We start from the raw sequence: 20,987 nt of genomic DNA on the forward strand, positions 1-20,987 counted from the left end.
CAGCAATTGAGCCAAATTGAGACAAAAACCCAGAATTTGCAGAAGAAGTCACAGAAGAAATGCTAAAAGAAGCTGATAGCATTTTTGAAAGTGCATCATTTGCTGCAGCTGCCGCGGCAGATGAATAGTTCGAGTAAGAAGCCTGAAGATAAAGAGACGAGGCAGATGGCATGCGAGATTCCAGGACACGCCCAGGCAAAGCAGAAAGAGGGGAAGGAAAAAGAAACAACGGCTGATTCATTTTTTCTGGTGGAATATGTTTTATTTGAGGGAGAAGTCCAACATTTGAGGAAATAATACGAGTTTCAGGATTAGTCGTGGATTGTTGCGTTGTTGCAGGGTGAGTTTGAATCTTTGAAGGTGTCAAAAGTGCCTGTGCAGCAAAGTCCTTTCTATCTTTCGACCCGCCAATCTTCTTTGTTTCGTCTTCTTCTTCTTCTCCCTCTGCTTTCATTACATCGCTTAGTATCTTTTCTTCAAGCTCCTTCTTTTTAGCTGCTCGGCGTGATTTGATAGCTTCGTGTGCGAGTGTGCGTATTATTTGGTTTTGCTCTTCTAATTTCAGCTTTTTCGAGGTGTGTGACTGCGCAGCAAGTGCAGCTGCAGAAGGCGCAGATGAAGAAGCTGCCTTGGCAGAAGAAGAGGAAGATGAAGCTGAAGAACTTGCTGCAGATTGGTTCGTTCCAGAAACAGACAAATCTCCAGCACCACTTCCTGAATCTCCACCTCCACCGCTACCGCCTTCTCCTTGTCCTTCTCTCCACACATTCAAATACTTTTGTATTTCCTCCTCCTCATCTGGTGTCACCCGCACCCACACCATCGACGCCAGCTTCACCCACATCGGAGGGAAGTGGTGCATCTGCAGTGCCAGCGTGCGAGGCTGAGACAAAGCTATCGTTGTTTTGTCTGTCCCGCCTGATAAGGACGAAGAAGAGTTTTGAGCAGAAAGCGCATTTGACATCGCTTGCATCCCTGAATGTGTATTCGGCTCTTCCTCTGTGTCATTCCCCATTCCATACGCAAATTTCTCTTCATTCTCCTCGTTGCTCATGTTCAGACCGTTTGTTTTTCCACTCATTTTCCCGGCTTCGATTCCCATCATCTCCTTCTGCAGCCTCTGGTAGTATTCTCGAATCTTCTTTGGTTTGTCTCCAAGCTCATCTCGAAACCCGAAATCGTCGTCGAGAAGCGGATCTCCAAAGCGATAAAAAGCAGGCGATGTCTCACTTGGCGATGAAGAGAGGAGAAAATGGGGCATAAATGGATGCACCACAAACGGCCTTGAATTGGATGGTGTGAAATGTGAGGGTGGAAGTGTACTTTGTTGATTCTGCGACTGAAGCCTGTGATTGAATCGAAGGTAATTCTCTGGATTTGTTTTGTTCAGCTTCACCTTCAGTCTCTGTGCAATTTCAATTGAAGTCGGGAAAGAAAGCTCCTCTGAACGAGCAAACGAGGCACGACTTCTGTTTCGTGACTTTGTATTTGAATCGAAGCGGCGCACGCTTGAAAGTGTTGTTGGGGTTCCAGAGATTCTTGACGGTGTCAAAGACTTTGACAGATGGTGTTTTCGACTGATTGAATGCCTCAATGTTCTCAAAGTGCGAGCTGAATCATAAGTTTCCTCGTTGTATTCCTTGTCTCTCTCGTCATCTGATTCATTCCCACCCGAAAGCTCATCATCAAATCCTTCGTTTTCTTTGTCCTTTGTCCATGCCCATGGAGCGTGTGCCCCAACAAACTCGCCTCTCTCGTTTTCCTCCTCCCACTCTATCCGATGGGCCACAGAACGCGAGTCCATCCTCCACACAGCCTCTGCCTCTTCTTCTTGGTGTGTGTCTACGCCAAGTGCTCTGCAAATACACTTTCCACTTTCAACAGCCACAAAGCACAGCACAGACGAAACCATCTCATTCACCACTTTTATGAATGAGGCAAGCGTTTTGCCAATTTTTGCTCCTTCGTCTTCAGCTTGCTCATAGCGTTGTTCATCGTTTCCGCTTTTTCCGTCTTCCGTTCCACTTTCTTTCTTTTTGCTGTTTTTAATCCCCAACCCATCACGAATCACTGTTTGACCCGCCTTCAACATCACACTCATCACATCGTGCATAAACAGAGTAAGTTCATTTCCCCGCTGTGCCCTCACACGCGACTGCAAGTCTCCGAAGAGAAGAACAGGCGGTGCACGAAGTGTCAGTGCAGTGAATGCGTCGACAGGAGACAGAAACGCCACTTGAAGTGCAGAAAAGAGAGGAGGCAGTGGAAGAGCTGAAACTCCAGGTGCTGCTGTGTGGAAAGAGGTTGTGGAACTTGGCGAAGGAGACGCTGAAAGCTGCCTTTGCGACACTTGCGAGCGTTGTGTTGCCTGCGGAGTGGCAAAATGAGCAGCAAAGGATGAATTAAATCCAATCGAGCTTGAGCCGCTGGGAGTCATCCCTTCTCTCATTCCAAACTTTGCGTCGTTTCCTCTTCCGAGTGTGTTTCCAAGCTGAGAAATTGGCAGGTCAGTCAGAACTCTCTCAAACAAGCGAATGCGCGATGCCTGTATGCAGCACCGTTTGATATGCAGCAGGGCATTCCGCAAAGGCGTCGATATAAACAGAAGTCTGCTGTCCACTCCCAAATGGCCTCGCCGATAAACATGGCTGCTGATCAGCTTTTTCCACAGACCAAAATACTTCCTCAGCCGAAACTTGCTGAAAAATGACTTCTTTCGCAGTGCTTCGAATATCTTTTTCTCTTCAATCCACTGCGCAGTTGGTATCAGCTCTGTTGTTGTCTCTTTCCTTCTTGGAATGCCATCCACTCCTCCAACAACCTGTCCAGGAGAAGGCCCCTTGTCAACAACATGCATCAGCCCATTCACTGAGAGTGTGAAAAAGTCTCTGAAGTTGACGTCTTTCTCTTCGATGATCCGAAGAGTGTAGCTGTTTTGCTCCTTCTCCGCTGGATCGTAGCCCAAATAGACAAAATCATAGCTGTTTGGAGTCAGCGACTGATACGCCAGAAACGTCGATGGTGCTGCGAGATCGGCATGTGACAGCAGAAGTGTCAATTCGGGTGGAACTGGGCGGACAGCGCGCGAGCGGAAGAGCGATGCAGAAGAAGCTGCAGAGGAAGAGGAGGAAGACATGCCAACAATTTGTCGCGGCGTGGAGACTGTGAGACGAGGAGCAAAAGACGATGCAGTGGTGACAGTCGATGTTATAGAAGAAACAGATGCTGAAGATGAAGGCCTCTGAGGAGCAATCGAAGAAAGTGTGGAGAGCATAGAATTCTGTGTTCGAGCAGTTGACTGAGCAGAAGACGAGGTTGGACGCATGCCTTTGGAAGAGGCGCGAGCAGAGTGTTTAAGTGCTGTTGGTGTGGATGGCGTTGCTGTTGCAACATGTGTGTTGTTTGAGTCATTCAACTCAGAAGAAGCTGTTTGATGTGTTGGAGCTGATATGCTTGAAGAAGCAGGAGAGTTGCTTCTGTGTCTGGGAGAGGAAGAGCGAGAATGTTGAGAGCGTTTAGCGGGTGTTGGAGTTCTGAGAAGAGAAGAAGTTTTGCCAGACGGCTGTGAAGTGGACGAGAGGAGTGAAGTGGGCGAAGGAGGCAGAGCGGGAAGCGAAGTGGATTGGAGAGAGGATTCTGATGTGGATGAGAAGGACGAAGATGTTGCTGCTGAAGTGGCTGAAGTGGCGTGTGAAGTGGAGCGAGGTGTTGATGACTGAAATGGATGTGGTTGAGACAGATAAGATGAAGTGTCAGTGGAAGGTGCTGAGGAAGATGACTGGCTTTTGGCAATGAGATCGTCAATTCTGCTTTCTTCATTCCAAATTCCTTCAGATGATTCAGACAGACTTTCCAGTCCATCGCTGCTGTTTTCTTTTCCTTTCTCGATTCTGCCATCTATCCCTTCTCTTTCGTTGTCTTTCTTCTTTTCCTCTGATTCTTCGTTTCCCTTCTTGCCTTGTGATTCCTCGCCACTGATGCTACCATGAGCTGAGCTGGGTCTGCTGGCAGTTCGCATCAAATGCCCGCTGCCTGCACTCTGCGGACGATGAAGTCGCAGGCCCTCCATTTTTGCCTGGTTTTCTTTCTCTTTCATCAAACGCAGCATTTCCCGCTCGCGTCTCTTCCGAATTGTCTGCTTGTTGACTTCTTCCTTCAAAATATATCCTGATTTTGTTTTTGTTCCTGTTTTAAGAAGAAGCTTGTCAAGCAGTGAAATATCATGCAAAGAAGACGTAAATAGATCAGGGCGAGTAACCAGTGGTTTGAATGTTCCAGAAAATGATTGATCACTTGCTGGAAGTCTTTCAAATGAGAGATTCTTTTCTTTTTCTTCTGTGTCGGATGTCAATTCTGAAGATGTGAGAATGTTTAAAGGTGGAGAAAGTGAAGAACGATTAATAGAAGGAGAAAAGCCCAATGATGGCGAATCCGATTGAAAAGTCGGTGATTCTGAAAGAGGAGGTTGATCATAATTTGTGTTCTCCAGCTGCGTTGGTAGCGCATGTTGTTTTGTTTTGTCCTGCCTGCTCTGCCGCGAACTGTATTGTGAAGATTGATCAGAAGATGACAAAGATGATGCTGTTTGTTCTGTTGGTGCATAACTTGGATTTATTTTATTCGAACTTGGAATAGAAGGTGCGCACGTTATTCCATAAGGAGATCTTAGTGCTGAATGAGGTCTGTTTGAAGGTTTTCGAAGATCACTTACGGTGGCAACAGAAAAGCGCAGCGGATCAGATCTATTTCGCATAGAGGACGATGAAAGCGGTCTTTGCTGTGTTGATGAATGTATATTAGTAATGTCTGTAGAAGAAGGAATTTCAACAGAAGAAGTTAACGAAGGGGATGAAAGAAAACTTATTGAATGCATCAATTCTTCATTTCTATTGGGAAATAAGGACGAATTTCGATATGATACGGATGAAGAAGATCGAACTCCAACTGAAGAAGCACGTTGCGATGAGCGAAACATTACAGACGATGCATCAGGAGTTTGAGATCGAAAAGATGATTGAACAGAAAATACAGAGTGTGGCGTTGATAATCCAGCAGGTGCCAAGGAACGTCTATAGGACTTGGTAGCAGAGCTTATGGATAAAGGTTGCGATTGAATGTAAGAGCCAGGAAAAACAGAATTTGATGGTTTAAGTTGTTGAAATGATTTATCATAACTGTTCAATCGTGATTGGCTTCCTCGTTTTAAGGTCGATAAAAATAGTGCGTCTTTAAGAGAAGGGATTTGTTTCTGTTCTCTTTCGGTCCCTTGTTCCCTGCTCATTTAGAAATTTTATGAACCAAATATTTCCCATTGTATATTTTTTTTGAAAATGTTCAAATTTTTTCTATTTATTGAAATTGGAAAAATAACTTTTGAGCAAACACAGTCTTTGTTGAACAGAATTGAAATTGAATACATGAACGTTGAAAAAACTTAAAGCTTACTATATGAACAATTATTTTAATACTCTTTTTTATTGAGAGATAAAAGGCTCATTAATAACAGTTATTCGCTTTTATAAGTTATTGATTATTAAAAAAAAAAAAAAAAAAAAAAAAAAAAAAAAATATACGAATACGAATTCCATTTGTGTTCAAAAATAAAAGAAATATTGTTTAGTTTAACAAAAAGTGAAAAAATGTTCCAACTTATTTTAACCTTTGTTATGAAAAAAATATAAAGAATGAAAAGTCATTCATTGAATTTTTCAAAACGTATTTCTTTATATATTTTTATCAAAAAAACATTTGCCTTTTGACAATTGAATACATGTTGCGTTCTGAATTTGTCAATTTATGAATATTTAAAGCAATTATCTCAATTTGTTCCATTCATTTTCATCTTAAACAATAAAAAGAAACATCCTTCAATATTTGAAAAGAAGACATTCGTTGCATATCTTTCAAAAAGTCTCAAATATGAAGAGATATAAATTTGTATTTTATAAAAAAAACACAAACATTCTTTTTCTTTTTTTTTAAAATAATTAATTGTATGAAATAAATATAAATAAAAAGCAAAGTGCATTATACAACGAACGTGACGAGATATTTGCACAATAGAAGAAATTATCTTTTATGGAATTTATTCTTCTTCACACACTTCAAAAAATTATTGAAAATTTTTTCAAAACCAAATATGAAAAATAATAGGGGTTAGATCAAATTAAAACAAAATCTTATTTAAGATAGTTACGAAACTCTCAATCTCATAAATAAAAATAGATTTGAATAATAAACATGTCTGACGATTCTTCAACACTTTCACTTGTTATTGATAATGGATCTGGGATGTGCAAAGCTGGGAATGCTGGTGAAGATGCACCAAGAGCTGTTTTTCCAAGCATTATTGGTCGTCCAAGAACAACATCAATTATTATTGGCTCAGGTGATAAAGAGTGCTATATTGGAGATGAGGCCCAGTTGAGGAGAGGAATTCTAGAGTTACACTATCCAATTGATCATGGAATTGTAAATAACTGGGAGGAAATGGAAATGATTTGGCATCACACTTATTTCAATGAATTGCGTGTACGTCCTGAAGAACATCCTGTGTTGCTTACTGAAGCTCCGTTGAACCCAAAGGCAAACAGAGAGAAGATGACAACAATTATGTTTGAAACGTTTAACGTTCCTGCAATGTATGTTCAGATACAAGCGGTGCTATCGCTGTACTCAACTGGACGAACAACTGGAGTGGTTGTGGATTCTGGAGATGGTGTGACACATACAGTGCCAATATATGAAGGGTACAACTTGCCACATGCCGTAAGGAGAATGGATCTTGCAGGAAGAGATCTTACAGACATGATGATGAGGATATTGTTGGAGAGAGGATACTCATTTAGAACATCGGCAGAGCGTGAAATTGTGCGAGATATCAAAGAAAAATTGTGTTATGTTGCTCTTGATTTTAATGCTGAGATGGAAAAGGCAGCCTCATCATCAGCAATTGACAAAAATTATGAGATGCCAGATGGTCAGATACTTACGATTGGAAATGAAAGATTTAGATGCCCAGAGACTCTGTTTCAACCCAATTTGATTCATATGGAGGAGACTGGAATACATGAAAAGACTTACGAATCTATCATGAAGTGCGATGTTGATATCAGGCGTGATTTGTATGGAGAAGTTGTGATGTCTGGTGGAACAACCATGTTTAGCGGTATTGCCGAGAGACTGCACAAGGAACTCACAGCTCTTGCACCGTCCTCAATGAAAGTTCAAATTTCAGCTCAACCTGAGCGCAAATATTGCGTGTGGATCGGAGGTTCTATTCTTGCATCTCTTAACACATTCCAGCAAATGTGGATATCAAAGGAAGAATATGATGAATGTGGTGCTTCTATTGTGCATAAGAAATGTTTTTGAGATAAGCATATTCTCATTCTGTTGCAAGTTTTCAAAATTAAATTGAGAAAAGGAATAGGCAAGGATATGCAGCCATGTTTATGTGTATCTTTCCATTTCTTTAAACGTTTAGTGCGATCTAGTTTATTGTTTGAGTTTGTATTTTCTTTAATAAGTTACTATTTTTGTAGAATATTTAATTTTTTTATTAAATATTGTTAGTTTAAGTTTTTTTGTAATTATTTGTTTTAATGTCGACATATTTTAATTTTATTGATTTTTTACCAAAATTTGCCTTTTATGTTTTCCTGTTAAGTGGAAAAATATGATTGTTTGTTGAATAATTAAGTCTCTCTTTATTATTTAAATAAATTTGAAACATTGTTAAAAACAAAAATGGATATGAATTTATTTCTATCAATTTACATGGTTGCACAAATAAATATTCATAATAAGAATTTTCACTACCAAATTAATAATTTCAAATATTTCCAATTGAAAAAAAAATTTCAAAATAAAAAAAAAAAAAAAAATTATAAAAAATAATAATTGTTTAAAATTCATTTGGGACAAAATATTTTTCTTTATGAATTTTGTTCCATTCTTCTCTAACAAACATTTTTCTCAATTTTTGAATTTTTCTGGAATTATTTGCATCGTTACGATTGATTTATAATGAAATGATTGAAGAAAAAGTTTGGAACAAATCTCAGTTTTTTTTCATAATTGCAAAATTTTTGCCCCATTTGTTTAAAATGTTTATGACAAACTCATGATAATTCCAATGTTTAAGGGAAAGTTAAATTTTTTGTAAAATATCATTTGATCCTGAATATGTTTTTTACTGTTGAACAGAAAATTATTATTATGTTTGCAAATTATTTCATTTTCGGTAATTTCTAGTGTGGTGATTTATTTATCCGGGTAAAATATTTATTTACTATTTTGTAATAAATTTCAATAGAAAACTGGCAATGATTGCAATATCAATAAATAATTGCAAATTTAATAGTTTCAAACAAAACTTTTTTCAATTGACTTAATCTCAAGATGAAGTGAATTTTTTGCTTTTTCGAAAAAAGTTTCCCATTTATTCTTGGCTTTTTCTGCTTTTATTTCACAACAAATCTAACATTACTGCACAAATCTTTTTAGATTATCAAAAAAACAAAAATGATTCGAAAATGTTGTGTGGAACAAAATTCAGAAACATTTCTATTTTGTCTCATATGGGTTATTCATTTTGAAAAGTTGCAAATGCTTTATTTTCAATTGAAGAAAATTTTCATGTTTTTCTCAAATTTCTGTTTCCACTGACGAATCTTCTTTGGAATGTCTGAACTAGCATTATGCAGAAATGGTTTCCGTATTTGTGAAGCTTGTTGCATGTGGGTTATTATTTTTGAAATCATAACTTTTTTTCGGTGTGTTGATAATTTTGAAAATTTCAAGAAATAGAAAATATAATTTTCCTTAATATGTTTTATTCATCTCATTTGTCTAAATTGAAAATGGATGATGTGAAAAAATTACAGAGATGTTTTTAATTGGAGTTTTCTCTTTTCTGTGTTCATTAACAAGCATTAGAAGTGAAAATTCAAACCGAAATGAGCAAAATATTTTGCTTCAGGCATATTTTATTGAAAAATTATGCACTTTTCAATGACTTTTTTATTCAAAAAACCATAATAAAAAAGTGTTCATTTTTTGACATTCGCTGAATTTCACAATTCTTTATGTTATGATTTCAACGATGCCTGTTTATGGATATGAAAATCAAATTTATTTTGAAATCTGAGAAAGTGAAATAAAGGAATGAGTAAAACAACTTTTTTGAGCTATGTTCATTAAAAGCTTAAAACTCCTTATTTCACAATTAATTTATTTTAAAAATAGAAAAAAAATTCACTTCATCTTGAGATTAAGTCAATTGAAAAAAGTTTTGTTTGAAACTATTAAATTTGCAATTATTTATTGATATTGCAATCATTGCCAGTTTTCTATTGAAATTTATTACAAAATAGTAAATAAATATTTTACCCGGATAAATAAATCACCACACTAGAAATTACCGAAAATGAAATAATTTGCAAACATAATAATAATTTTCTGTTCAACAGTAAAAAACATATTCAGGATCAAATGATATTTTACAAAAAATTTAACTTTCCCTTAAACATTGGAATTATCATGAGTTTGTCATAAACATTTTAAACAAATGGGGCAAAAATTTTGCAATTATGAAAAAAAACTGAGATTTGTTCCAAACTTTTTCTTCAATCATTTCATTATAAATCAATCGTAACGATGCAAATAATTCCAGAAAAATTCAAAAATTGAGAAAAATGTTTGTTAGAGAAGAATGGAACAAAATTCATAAAGAAAAATATTTTGTCCCAAATGAATTTTAAACAATTATTATTTTTTATAATTTTTTTTTTTTTTTTATTTTGAAATTTTTTTTCAATTGGAAATATTTGAAATTATTAATTTGGTAGTGAAAATTCTTATTATGAATATTTATTTGTGCAACCATGTAAATTGATAGAAATAAATTCATATCCATTTTTGTTTTTAACAATGTTTCAAATTTATTTAAATAATAAAGAGAGACTTAATTATTCAACAAACAATCATATTTTTCCACTTAACAGGAAAACATAAAAGGCAAATTTTGGTAAAAAATCAATAAAATTAAAATATGTCGACATTAAAACAAATAATTACAAAAAACTTAAACTAACAATATTTAATAAAAAAATTAAATATTCTACAAAAATAGTAACTTATTAAAGAAAATACAAACTCAAACAATAAACTAGATCGCACTAAACGTTTAAAGAAATGGAAAGATACACATAAACATGGCTGCATATCCTTGCCTATTCCTTTTCTCAATTTAATTTTGAAAACTTGCAACAGAATGAGAATATGCTTATCTCAAAAACATTTCTTATGCACAATAGAAGCACCACATTCATCATATTCTTCCTTTGATATCCACATTTGCTGGAATGTGTTAAGAGATGCAAGAATAGAACCTCCGATCCACACGCAATATTTGCGCTCAGGTTGAGCTGAAATTTGAACTTTCATTGAGGACGGTGCAAGAGCTGTGAGTTCCTTGTGCAGTCTCTCGGCAATACCGCTAAACATGGTTGTTCCACCAGACATCACAACTTCTCCATACAAATCACGCCTGATATCAACATCGCACTTCATGATAGATTCGTAAGTCTTTTCATGTATTCCAGTCTCCTCCATATGAATCAAATTGGGTTGAAACAGAGTCTCTGGGCATCTAAATCTTTCATTTCCAATCGTAAGTATCTGACCATCTGGCATCTCATAATTTTTGTCAATTGCTGATGATGAGGCTGCCTTTTCCATCTCAGCATTAAAATCAAGAGCAACATAACACAATTTTTCTTTGATATCTCGCACAATTTCACGCTCTGCCGATGTTCTAAATGAGTATCCTCTCTCCAACAATATCCTCATCATCATGTCTGTAAGATCTCTTCCTGCAAGATCCATTCTCCTTACGGCATGTGGCAAGTTGTACCCTTCATATATTGGCACTGTATGTGTCACACCATCTCCAGAATCCACAACCACTCCAGTTGTTCGTCCAGTTGAGTACAGCGATAGCACCGCTTGTATCTGAACATACATTGCAGGAACGTTAAACGTTTCAAACATAATTGTTGTCATCTTCTCTCTGTTTGCCTTTGGGTTCAACGGAGCTTCAGTAAGCAACACAGGATGTTCTTCAGGACGTACACGCAATTCATTGAAATAAGTGTGATGCCAAATCATTTCCATTTCCTCCCAGTTATTTACAATTCCATGATCAATTGGATAGTGTAACTCTAGAATTCCTCTCCTCAACTGGGCCTCATCTCCAATATAGCACTCTTTATCACCTGAGCCAATAATAATTGATGTTGTTCTTGGACGACCAATAATGCTTGGAAAAACAGCTCTTGGTGCATCTTCACCAGCATTCCCAGCTTTGCACATCCCAGATCCATTATCAATAACAAGTGAAAGTGTTGAAGAATCGTCAGACATGTTTATTATTCAAATCTATTTTTATTTATGAGATTGAGAGTTTCGTAACTATCTTAAATAAGATTTTGTTTTAATTTGATCTAACCCCTATTATTTTTCATATTTGGTTTTGAAAAAATTTTCAATAATTTTTTGAAGTGTGTGAAGAAGAATAAATTCCATAAAAGATAATTTCTTCTATTGTGCAAATATCTCGTCATGTTCGTTGTTTCACATACATTTCTTTTTATTGCATTAGTTTTTAATTTTTGATTAAATTTCAAATAGAGGGAATTTATGAATTTCAAAATTTGCAGAGAAATAATGTTGAATTGAACAAATGGATTTTGATATCAAGAAATAAATGAGATTTTTTATCATATTCGAAAGCTTATTAATCAAACATTTTAAAAGATATAATCTGCGAAAGAAAAAAATAATGTTATTCTCTTTTGTTTAAAATAAAGAATTAACCAAAATTGAGAATTCAAAGGTGATAAAAATGAATTGAGACAAAAAATTATTACAACACGAAAAATTCTTTGTGACAGTTCTAAAAATCAATTACAAAAACCACGAAATATGATAATTGGAAATTATTACAAAAAAACATTCAAACACAAAAAGATGTAATTTATTTCTATATTTTGCAAATAATCTAATTCAAAACAACAAAACTATTTCTCCAAAAGTAATCAAATTGTATTCATCTTCAATCCGATTACTGCAATTTCTTTCCAAAAAAATAATAACATTTCTTATTTTAATGATAAAACAAGCAAGTCCCTCTGCATTTCAGGTGATTTTCGCTCTTGCCAAATCTGGTTTCCCGTCTTTGTTGAACATTCCACGCGACATTGCGACCAGGCGCATGGGAGGAGGGACAATTCCAGTCTCTATCATCAGCTCTTCGCTCCTCTCTCTCTCAGACTTTTCAGTCTTCGCTGGCTTTATGGCGGCACCGACCACAAAACGGGACGAAAGGGAGCGTTTGTTGAAAGCAGAAGAAGGATACTCACGAGACAACGAAGAGGAAGTGGAGAAGACAGAAGAAGAGGAAAGAGAAGAGCGGGGACGAGTACGAAGCGAAAGGAAAGAGGAAGAGGCGGAGGAGGAAGAAACAGAAGAGGCGTTTGTTGAGGCTGAAGTGCAAGACGAAGGACGAGGTGTGCTGAAACAGTTAGAGCGGCGAGTCATCGAAGTGGCTGGATGCGAAATGGAAGAAGATGGCCTGAGTGAATTCTGAAGTGCCGACGAATGAAACGAAGAGGAAGAGGCTGACGAGCCAACAGGAGGTGAAAGTGAATGAGGAGGAACAAGGCTGTTGATTGAGCATTCGTCTTCTGCGCTTTTGAATGCCTGCTGAGAAGACATTTTGGTGTTGGAATCAGAATAGAAGCTCTGAGTGAAGGAAAGTGATGGTGATTGCGAGGCCGGAGGAAGAGGAAAATGAGATGCTGCTAAGAAAGACGAGGCAAACGTGGGGATGAGCAGCGGCTGGCCACTCGAAGTGAACTTCACTCCGCTGTTTTCTGCCCATCCACGAACACTCTGCACTTCTGGCTCTTCTTCTTCTATTTCTCTTTCTTTCTCTTTCTCTCTCTCTTTCTCCTCCTCTTCTTTCTTGGCTCTCATTCGCTCTTTGCGTCGAATCCGTTCTTCGTATCCCTCAAATATCGATGACTCGTTGCTTGCGATTGTATCCATCGTCGATTCGGAAGATGTCAAATTCATTCTTCCACTTCTTGTTGTGCCTCTATTCATCATTTGTGCAGTTGCTTCTTTTGCCCCTTCTTCTGCCCCATTGCCAACCTTCTTTCTTCCTTTCCGAATTTCTCTTTCCTCTTCCTTCTTTTGCCTCAGCGACTCAAGTTTCAGAGATTTCCGATACAAATCAATAGTCCCATCTTCCACAAGACCGACTTGACACAGCTGTTTCATCGGTGCATTTTCAGCTTCATCACTTTCGCTCCCTCTTTCGCTTTCTCCTTCTACTCCTTCTCCTTCTCCCTCCTCCTCTCCTCTTTCTCCTCTTTCTCCTTCTGTTCTGTCTGAGTAGATCTGCGCAGGTGGAAGAAGCGGATACTGCTTTTGTGCAGCCAAAGAGCGAGTGTTCAAAAGAGGGCGCTGGATTGGTGGCGCAGACAGTCTCATTTTATTCGCATTGACAGACGAAACAAGACGAGCACTCCCCACAGCTGGTGTGTGCGAGGCAGAAGACGACGTTGAAGAAGGCAGATTCGACGCAGAAAGAAAGAGACTCTGTGAATTGCGCCGGCTGAATGCGCTTTTTGCTCTGTTTGGATGCAGCTTCAATGCAACTTGCCTGCCGAGCTGTTCTTTCTCTTCCTGTTCTGCTGCCATTTCCTGTCTGCTCAGCAGAATCGCCGCCAAGTTGTCTTCGGTGATGCACCTCGAGTCGTCCATCGAGTGATCACTCAGAACTTTCCACATTCCATCAATCTTCTTCATCAGCTCTTCGCACTTGTCTCTGATCTCTCCAAACGTCCACTTCATCTCAACACTTCGGCTCGTCTGCTTCTCATTCGCTTCAATCTTTTGGCTGCTTCGCTGCAAAGCAGCATCTTTTGCCAACCCTTTATTAGAAGCATAGTCATTGTTTGCAGTTCTTCCCTTTTGCGAACTCAAATTTGATGCATTCTTTTCCCTTCTGACAATTCGAGGCTTCTTCAGAACTGAACGAACAGCCGATGTCACATCCACAAACCTACCGTCTCTCGGCGGAGGAGCACGTGTTGAGCGGACAGCTGTGGCGAGTGAGAAGAGCATGTCGCGTGCTGTTGAAGAGAGGCCCTGTTGATTAGGCTGCTGCAGTTTAGCTACAGCAGGTGTGTCTGTGCTCGCACTCCCCAGAGAGGCAAAAGAGCGGAAACCAGCTGGAATCTGAGATGACAAAGAAGAAGAAGAAGAAGAAGAAGAAGATGATGATGATGATTGTGATTTTGTGCCTAAAACAGCAGCAGAAGTTGTTGGGCGCAAACGAGCAGTGGATGCAGCAGTAGAAGCTGTGGAAGAAGACAGAGAAGAAGAAGTAGAGGAAATAAAAGAAGGGGCAAAAGAAGCATTAGTAAATGTCTGGGAATCGTTGCTGCCTGCAAAAAGCAACCTTGACATTTGCGACGGGAGAGAAGCAGTGGAAGAGCGGAGAGCAGCTGTCGAAGGCAGCTCAGCTGTTGATGCAATCAAAGAATGTGTCGATGAAGCCATCCCGCCTTCTGCTTTCTTTCCTGTTTTCTTCATCTCTGCTGGCTTTGAAGACATCGCCTGGTTCAGAATGAATCGACTTCCTTTGCTTTCTGTTTCTGCTGAAAACGTCTTCACAAACGGCGAAACGGCATAAAACAGATCTTTCGGAATTTGCTGTTCTCTCGGCTTTTCGTGCTCTGCTATTCTGATTCCGTCCATCGAAGACTCGAGTGCAGGCATCCGTGTGCCTGAATGAGAGGGGTCGACTGTATCTGTTACGAAGCTGTCGCAAAGATGAAGCACAAACTCGAACTCGCCATTGGTGAGGGTGTTGATGTTAGGGCCGAAGGAAGTGGAGAGGATGGAGTGTGTTGCTGCTCGAAGGCAGAAGAGGCAGAAGGGATGGAAGAAGATGAAGCCAGCCTCCTGAAAAGAAGAGATTTCGTGGAAGAAAGGGGCAGATGCGTGCATCAGCGAGAGATATGTCTGCTGGATCAACGGAGTGGAGAAGGGAGGGATTTCACAACTGTGCATGGCGCCAGAGGTGAAGATGAAAGGAGACGTCTTCGCAGCATTGAGCTGTCTTTGATTGCTTGCTGAAGAACGAGACATTTTTGAGAGGGGAGTGTGCGGAGAAGTCAGCTGAGAGAATGTCTCGTTGTGCGGGCTGAGAGGCGACAGAGGCGCGAGATAAGAAGAAGAAGAAGAAGGCGTCGGAAAAGAGAAGAAAGAATGAGCAGAAGAATTTGACATGTACGATGATGCGGAAAGAGGCGGGCCAGAAGCGCGTGCAGATGTTGGGGTGACAGCAGTCATCTGCTTCTGAATCTGCCGCTCGACCTGCTCTTCCATCCTTTTGTGCTCCATCGAGTTTTCTGGATTGGGCAGCGAAATCAGATGGAGCGTGTGGCACACACTCAACATCACATTCTTCAGGGCAGGCGACATCCGGTCGATAAAATGCTTCTTTTCGTTGTTCGTCAGAAATGCAAAGTGGAAGCGCGGGTCGTATTGCTCAACCATCTGCCTGTCAGTCGATGGAGGCGAAGAGGCAACAGACAGAACAAGAGAATAATTGCGCAGTTTGGAGAAAGAAGAAGAAGAAGAAGATGCTTCACGTTTATCTTCAGACAAGTCACACGAAGACCTCACTCCTTTCAGAAGTCGACTGGGATTTGAGTCAAATGCATGCTCATTCAATGAGCGGCGTGTGACAGAGCCAGAAAAGGGACGAGAATGTGCCTCTTGATTGGGGAAAGAGTGTCTGAGTGCTGTTTCATCTTGCAGAGGGACTGAGCCGCTCAAAGGGAAAAAGAACGGCATCACAAAGAGCAAATAGCAGAGGCGCACGAACAGCCTCACGATCCGGTTGAACTGCGGGTGATGGACCAGTCTGATTGCATATGACACACACGCCCGGTGGACACGGTGCGAAACACGGTCAAATGGAAACACATCGACAAACGCCTTCAAATAGAGGGAGATCTCAAATGGTGTGGGATCAGGCACAATCAGCCGCGCCTCTTCAAACGAGAGCTCAAGATCTTCTTCCTCTAAAGGCTTCTGGTTGTCTTTGTGCGCTGAAGGATCAGAAGAAGAAGGAGCAGCGGCAGCAGAAGGAGGAGGAGCGAGTTTGAGATCGATGCATCGTTGCTTTTCAGCCTCTCTTTCTTTCTCCTCGTTCTCTGCCATTTCGTCCTCTCTCCTTTGCCTCGCCAGCATCAGAGCGTGTTCCTTCAGATCTTCTGCTGTCGCTGGCTCTTTGATGGTGAATGCAACACCACCTGCACTTTTGACCATCCTCTTCTTCAGCACCACTTTCACTCCGTTCTTCGTTGTTGTCTCGAGCTGTCCAGAAACAGTTGGCTGTGAGGCAACTGAAGACGATTGTGAAGACGAATCAGAAGTGATGATGGCGTTGTCCAGCTGCCGCATCCAGAAGCTGGTGCTTGTTGGATCGCCAATGCCATCTTTCTCCTTCTCTCTCAGACGCATTCGCCTGTTTTCCTGGAGATTCGCTTTGTACTCCAAAAGCTCGTCCACATCGAACAATTCTGACCCTTTGTCGATGTTGAATTCTGAAGCATTTTCGTCTTCCGAAGTGAACAGCCCGATTCCTGACTCAACAAGCCTGCTGTTCTTTTGCTCACGAAGATTGGCTGCCTTTTTCAGTTCCTTTGCCTCCCTCTCTGCCTCAGCTCTTTCTTTGATCCTCTTTTTCATGTAGAACAAGAACCGCTGGTTGACATCGCGTGTGTGTGTCAAGCAGAACGGATACACAAACATTGCTTCGATTTCAACCCACCTCATTTTCGGAGGCTCAATGCGAAGATTCAGCAGAAACCTCAAATACGATGCTGGCGTGTATGACGATGCAAGGACATACTCTGGATCAACTGCCTGCGCTTTTTCTTTCATTTTCTTCTTCGCCTCTTCTTCCTCTCGCAGTTTGGCTTCTCTTTCAGCTGCCTCTTCTTCATCCAGAAATTCATCATCATCGTCCTCGTCTTCTTCTTCGTCCTCATCTTCATCTTCATATTCATCGTCGTCTTCATTATCTTCACCATCACCATCATCATCGTCATCTCCGTTTCTGTTCCATTCATCTTGTTTTGCACCCGCTTCTCTGCTTTGCCCTTCCTGCTTCATATTTTGACTCAAATGAAACAGTCTTTCTTCTCTTTTGGCTTGCCTCTTTCTTTCCCTCTCCTTCTTTTTCTCTTCGAGCATCGCCTTCCGCTTTGCCTCCTTTTCTTGCTCTTCTTTCTTCCTTTCCTCGTCTCTTTCGCCGTAATGCCCAAATATCTTCCAAATGCGATTCATGTCTTGCTTTCTGATCAGATTGCCCACAAACCCTGCTTCCAACGGATGCTTCCGCAAATACTCTCTTCGCTCTTTCCGTGGCATCCCCCGAATCTCCCTCTTCTTCCTCTTCCTCTCCTCCTCTTCTGCCTCCAGCGCAATCAGGTGCCCGTAGTACCTCACACCACACTCCTCTCCTTTCGTGTCCACTTGCTCCAGCTCATTCGACTCCAGAATCTCGCCAAGCTCACTCGACATCAGCGACTTCATCGAAGGCGACACGCGGTGGAAGGCAGACTCCGATTCAGCACTCGAATTAGACACCTCGTTTTTGGCTCCTTTTCTCCTTTGGCTTTTTGCAGAGCTTTGCGGAGACTGCCTCCGAGTGGATGCACCAGAACTTGGAGGAGACGAATGCTTCGATGAAGGAGATGAGCGCTCATTTGAGGCAAATGTGTTTGACGGGTCAGCCGAAGAAGACGGCATCGAAAGAAGCGGAGTGGCAGTAAAAGAAGAAGTGGAGCTTTTTGAGGGTGCTTTTTGTGTTATGTCTTTCAAAAAACGCGGCTGGTGCTTTCTGTCCAATTTGTACTTCTTCGTGGAAAATGGCTTGTTCGCAGCGGAAAAAGAAAAAGGCTGACTCAGCCTTTCCATCGCTTCTTTTTGGCTCCTGTGCTTTTTGCCTTCATTCGATTGGGCTGTTGCAGCTGTAGAAATCGGCTCTGTTTTCTGATCATCCTTTTGCGAAGACTTTTTGTCTTGTTTTGAAGCAGACGTCGCAATGGCATCAGAATCTGATTCAACATTTTCGCCTGATTCGAAAATTTGGCTATCTCTAACATCTTCTCCTTCTTCCTCCTTTCTTTCTTCTTTTTCCTCGCTTTTCAGATCAAATGCCCACTCCCCAAGCTGTTCTCTTCTTTCCTGTTCTCTTTTCTTTCGCTTTTCTTCAATCTCTTCATTTCTTTTCTGCTCTTCCAGCTTCCTTTGCTCCTCTTCGTATTCCCAATGATCTTCCAAATGTGTCGTTATCTGCTGATACAGCGTGTGCGACAGCATCGGCTTCATATGGTCCCAATCTTTGATTGCGCGCGCTGCTCTTGTCGGCTTCGACCTGCCTGCCGGCGCGCCTGTGCTGGTCGTCTCAGTCAGCTGGAGGATCGATTGAAGTGCATTCATCGGCGAGGCAGGCTCCTTGGTTGACTTCAGAGAAGACGAAAAGTTTCCCAGCGTGGTCGAAGAAGGAGCACGAGACAGGCGATGAGGAGGAGACCGACTGAACGACAGTCTGGCAGACAACGGGGCATCGCCCACGGGAACGACATTCGGAGTGGATGGCCTCGACGGAGAGGACAACGCAAAAGAAGGCTGGTGCGATGGAGAAAGCTCGGGTGATTGATAAGGTGAACGTGAAGGTGAACGTGAAGGTGATGCCAATGTGTTTGAAGTGCTTGAATTGCGAGCTTGAGGAACATTTTGCACAGTTCTTGAAGAAGAAGAAGTCACATTTTTATTTTGAGTATATTTTGTTTCAAAATTGAAAGAAGGGCTTCTCAAAGGAGACGATTCAAGTAGAATCTGCTCTTTTTGATTCTCACTGACATCATTTTGGGAATATGCTATTTGTGTTGCTGAGGAAAGCATTTTGGAAGAAAGAGTTTCAAACGAATCGTTCTGTGCGGGAGGAGCAGGATGGGAAAAAGTTGTGGACACACTCGATGAGGGTGGAAAACCAAGCTCGTTCGACGAGGAAGATCGATGCATTGACGAAAGATGAGACGGTCCAAGCTTTTGCGAAGCGCATTTATTTGGCAAAAAAGATTGAGAATCATCAGAAGCAGACAAGGAAATTGGTATTTCTGCCAGTGATTGACGAGAAGAATTAGACGAAGTTGTATAAGAAAGAATATGAGGAGCTAGTTCAGATTTGCTTTTTGCCAGCTCTGCTCGCTTAGCAGCTTTTTGTCGTTTCTTTCGTTGCTGTTGCACATGCATTATTGCAACTTCTGCAGGATCGCGCACTCCGGATGGTTCAATGTAGATTGAATTCTCGAGGAATCCTCTTCCAAGAGTTCTTATCTGAATGTTTTCTTTTTTAATTTTAATTCTATCGCGAACAAGTTGTATTGATTCATGAGTAGGCGGCAAGCCTGTTTCCTCAAGATAGTGCACAGCAAATTCTGTCTTTGCTTGCTCTAAAAGTTGATCATTTAACGAAAGCAAAGCATCTGAATCAGGCTTTATAGGTATTATCATCTTCCATTGTCTTTCAGAACCAGCAATTCCAGCAGAAGTCAATACATTTGTGGATAAAGGATTTACACCTGCTTGACCAAAACGAGCACCTTCTCTCCTGTCTTCTCGAGCAATTTTGTTTCCAAGAACTTTAACACACATAAAACGTAAAAAAAGTTTGGCATATAAATTCTCATACCCTTTAATTTTGCAGCTATAATTCGGGCGGTGTTCTCCTTTAAATGTGATCGATAACTTGCTGTTACATGTCCCTAATTTTCAAATGAATTATTAATTTAAAATGCAAGAGTACGAACAAAATGAAAAAAGAAAATAATTTAATAATAACCATAAGACGTTTTGATTTTTCTTCAAGTTCTTCTTCTGTATATTTTCCCTTGAAAATATCTGGCTTTGAAGCAGAAGAAACATATTTAATCTTTCCTTGAAGAAGATGAGATTCTTCTTCCTCTTCTTCTTCTTCAATATTCATGATATTATATAAAATTGATGGGTAATTATGCTATATAAGTTTTCTAAGCAAATATCTTTAAAATTTCCTTCAAAAGCTGATTATTAATTGATCTTCATAAAAGCTTTACCAAATTATTTTTTTCTAAATAATAATTTTCAATTTGAAAACCAGATAACAATTGTCAATAATAAAGAAATTTCATACGTTTTTGAAACTTTTTATTTGATGATTCTGTCCACATTCAGTTTTTGAAAAACAGTCCAGCATCTTTATTCAACACTTCAACCAACTTTTACGTGTAAACAACGATATCATTCAACAACTTTCAATCGCTTCAACAAAAGAAAATTTAAAGATAATCCAATGCATATTATTTCTATAGAAATAAAGAAATATTCTATCCATAGCAAAAGAATTTAATAAAATCATGAATATTTTTGGTCTTTCAAAAAATGTTACAACCGAATCAAACACAATAATTTGCAAAAAAACTCACTTGCAAAAAGACACTTGAAATCGCAAAACATTGTTTTTTGTTTTATCATCGAATGTTTATTTCTTAACATCTGAATAACATCGTAAATCTATTTAGAGATTTGAACAATTCAAAAGTTCAAAATTGAACTTTTTTTAACTCTATATACAACAAAAGCAAATTAATTGCACACAATTAGAAGAGGAATATTTCAATTAAGTTCAGCTTTTCAGATTTTGTTGATGAAATAACGTCATCACTGCAACCCTTTTCTATAGAAAGAATAATCGAAATCAAAAAATAATTTGTTATGACTTCATTGATTTCTTCCAATGCAATTTATAAAAAAGATGTCTAATACTTCAGAAAAAATAGTGATTGAAACCA

At 39.7% G+C, this 20,987-nt stretch overlaps 4 protein-coding genes across 4 annotated transcripts in view; 1 reads left to right on the forward strand and 3 right to left on the reverse strand.

Moving 5' to 3' along the window:
- Positions 1-5,281, reverse strand: part of MONOS_9072 (Dynein heavy chain, unidentified) — a gene marked incomplete at its 5' end in the record, with an annotated part of 33,838 nt that extends 28,557 nt beyond the window's left edge. The window contains one exon of the mRNA XM_067879533.1: positions 1-5,281. Coding sequence (XP_067735541.1) covers positions 1-5,281 — 5,281 coding nt within the window.
- Positions 5,282-6,158: 877 nt separating this feature from the next.
- On the forward strand, positions 6,159-7,886 carry MONOS_7909c1 (putative actin). Its single transcript, XM_067878273.1, has one exon. The coding sequence runs from the start codon at positions 6,241-6,243 to the stop codon at positions 7,372-7,374; it is 1,134 nt and encodes a 377-aa protein (XP_067735542.1). The 5' UTR covers positions 6,159-6,240; the 3' UTR covers positions 7,375-7,886.
- A 2,085-nt stretch (positions 7,887-9,971) lies between these two features.
- On the reverse strand, positions 9,972-11,459 carry MONOS_7909c2 (putative actin). Its single transcript, XM_067878274.1, has one exon. It carries the CDS (start codon positions 11,425-11,427, stop codon positions 10,294-10,296), a length of 1,134 nt encoding a protein of 377 aa, XP_067735543.1. The 5' UTR covers positions 11,428-11,459; the 3' UTR covers positions 9,972-10,293.
- Positions 11,460-11,782: 323 nt separating this feature from the next.
- On the reverse strand, positions 11,783-20,250 carry MONOS_7910 (uncharacterized protein). The gene is made up of 3 exons (XM_067878276.1): positions 20,000-20,250; positions 19,850-19,922; positions 11,783-19,799 (listed from the first exon to the last, which is right to left on the reverse strand). The coding sequence occupies exons 1-3, from the start codon at positions 20,141-20,143 to the stop codon at positions 12,202-12,204; spliced, it is 7,815 nt and encodes a 2,604-aa protein (XP_067735544.1). The 5' UTR covers positions 20,144-20,250; the 3' UTR covers positions 11,783-12,201.
- Between the last annotated feature and the right edge of the window lie 737 nt (positions 20,251-20,987).

The sequence above is a fragment of the Monocercomonoides exilis genome (assembly GCF_001643675.1).
Source record: "Monocercomonoides exilis strain PA203 chromosome Unknown scaffold2-2631571, whole genome shotgun sequence".
NCBI classification, from domain to species: Eukaryota; Preaxostyla; order Oxymonadida; family Polymastigidae; genus Monocercomonoides; species Monocercomonoides exilis.

Excerpts from the sequence above, each read along its gene's own strand:
- MONOS_7910 (XM_067878276.1), bottom strand. The coding sequence starts at position 20,143 with ATGAATATTGAAGAAGAAGAAGAGGAAGAAGAATCTCATCTTCTTCAA. Across the intron at positions 19,923-19,999 it reads AAAAATCAAAACGTCTTATG|GGACATGTAACAGCAAGTTA; the intron begins GTTATTATTAAA and ends TTTGAAAATTAG. Across the intron at positions 19,800-19,849 it reads TATAGCTGCAAAATTAAAGG|TTCTTGGAAACAAAATTGCT; the intron begins GTATGAGAATTT and ends TGTGTGTTAAAG.
- MONOS_7909c2 (XM_067878274.1), bottom strand. The coding sequence starts at position 11,427 with ATGTCTGACGATTCTTCAACACTTTCACTTGTTATTGATAATGGATCT.
- MONOS_7909c1 (XM_067878273.1), top strand. The coding sequence starts at position 6,241 with ATGTCTGACGATTCTTCAACACTTTCACTTGTTATTGATAATGGATCT.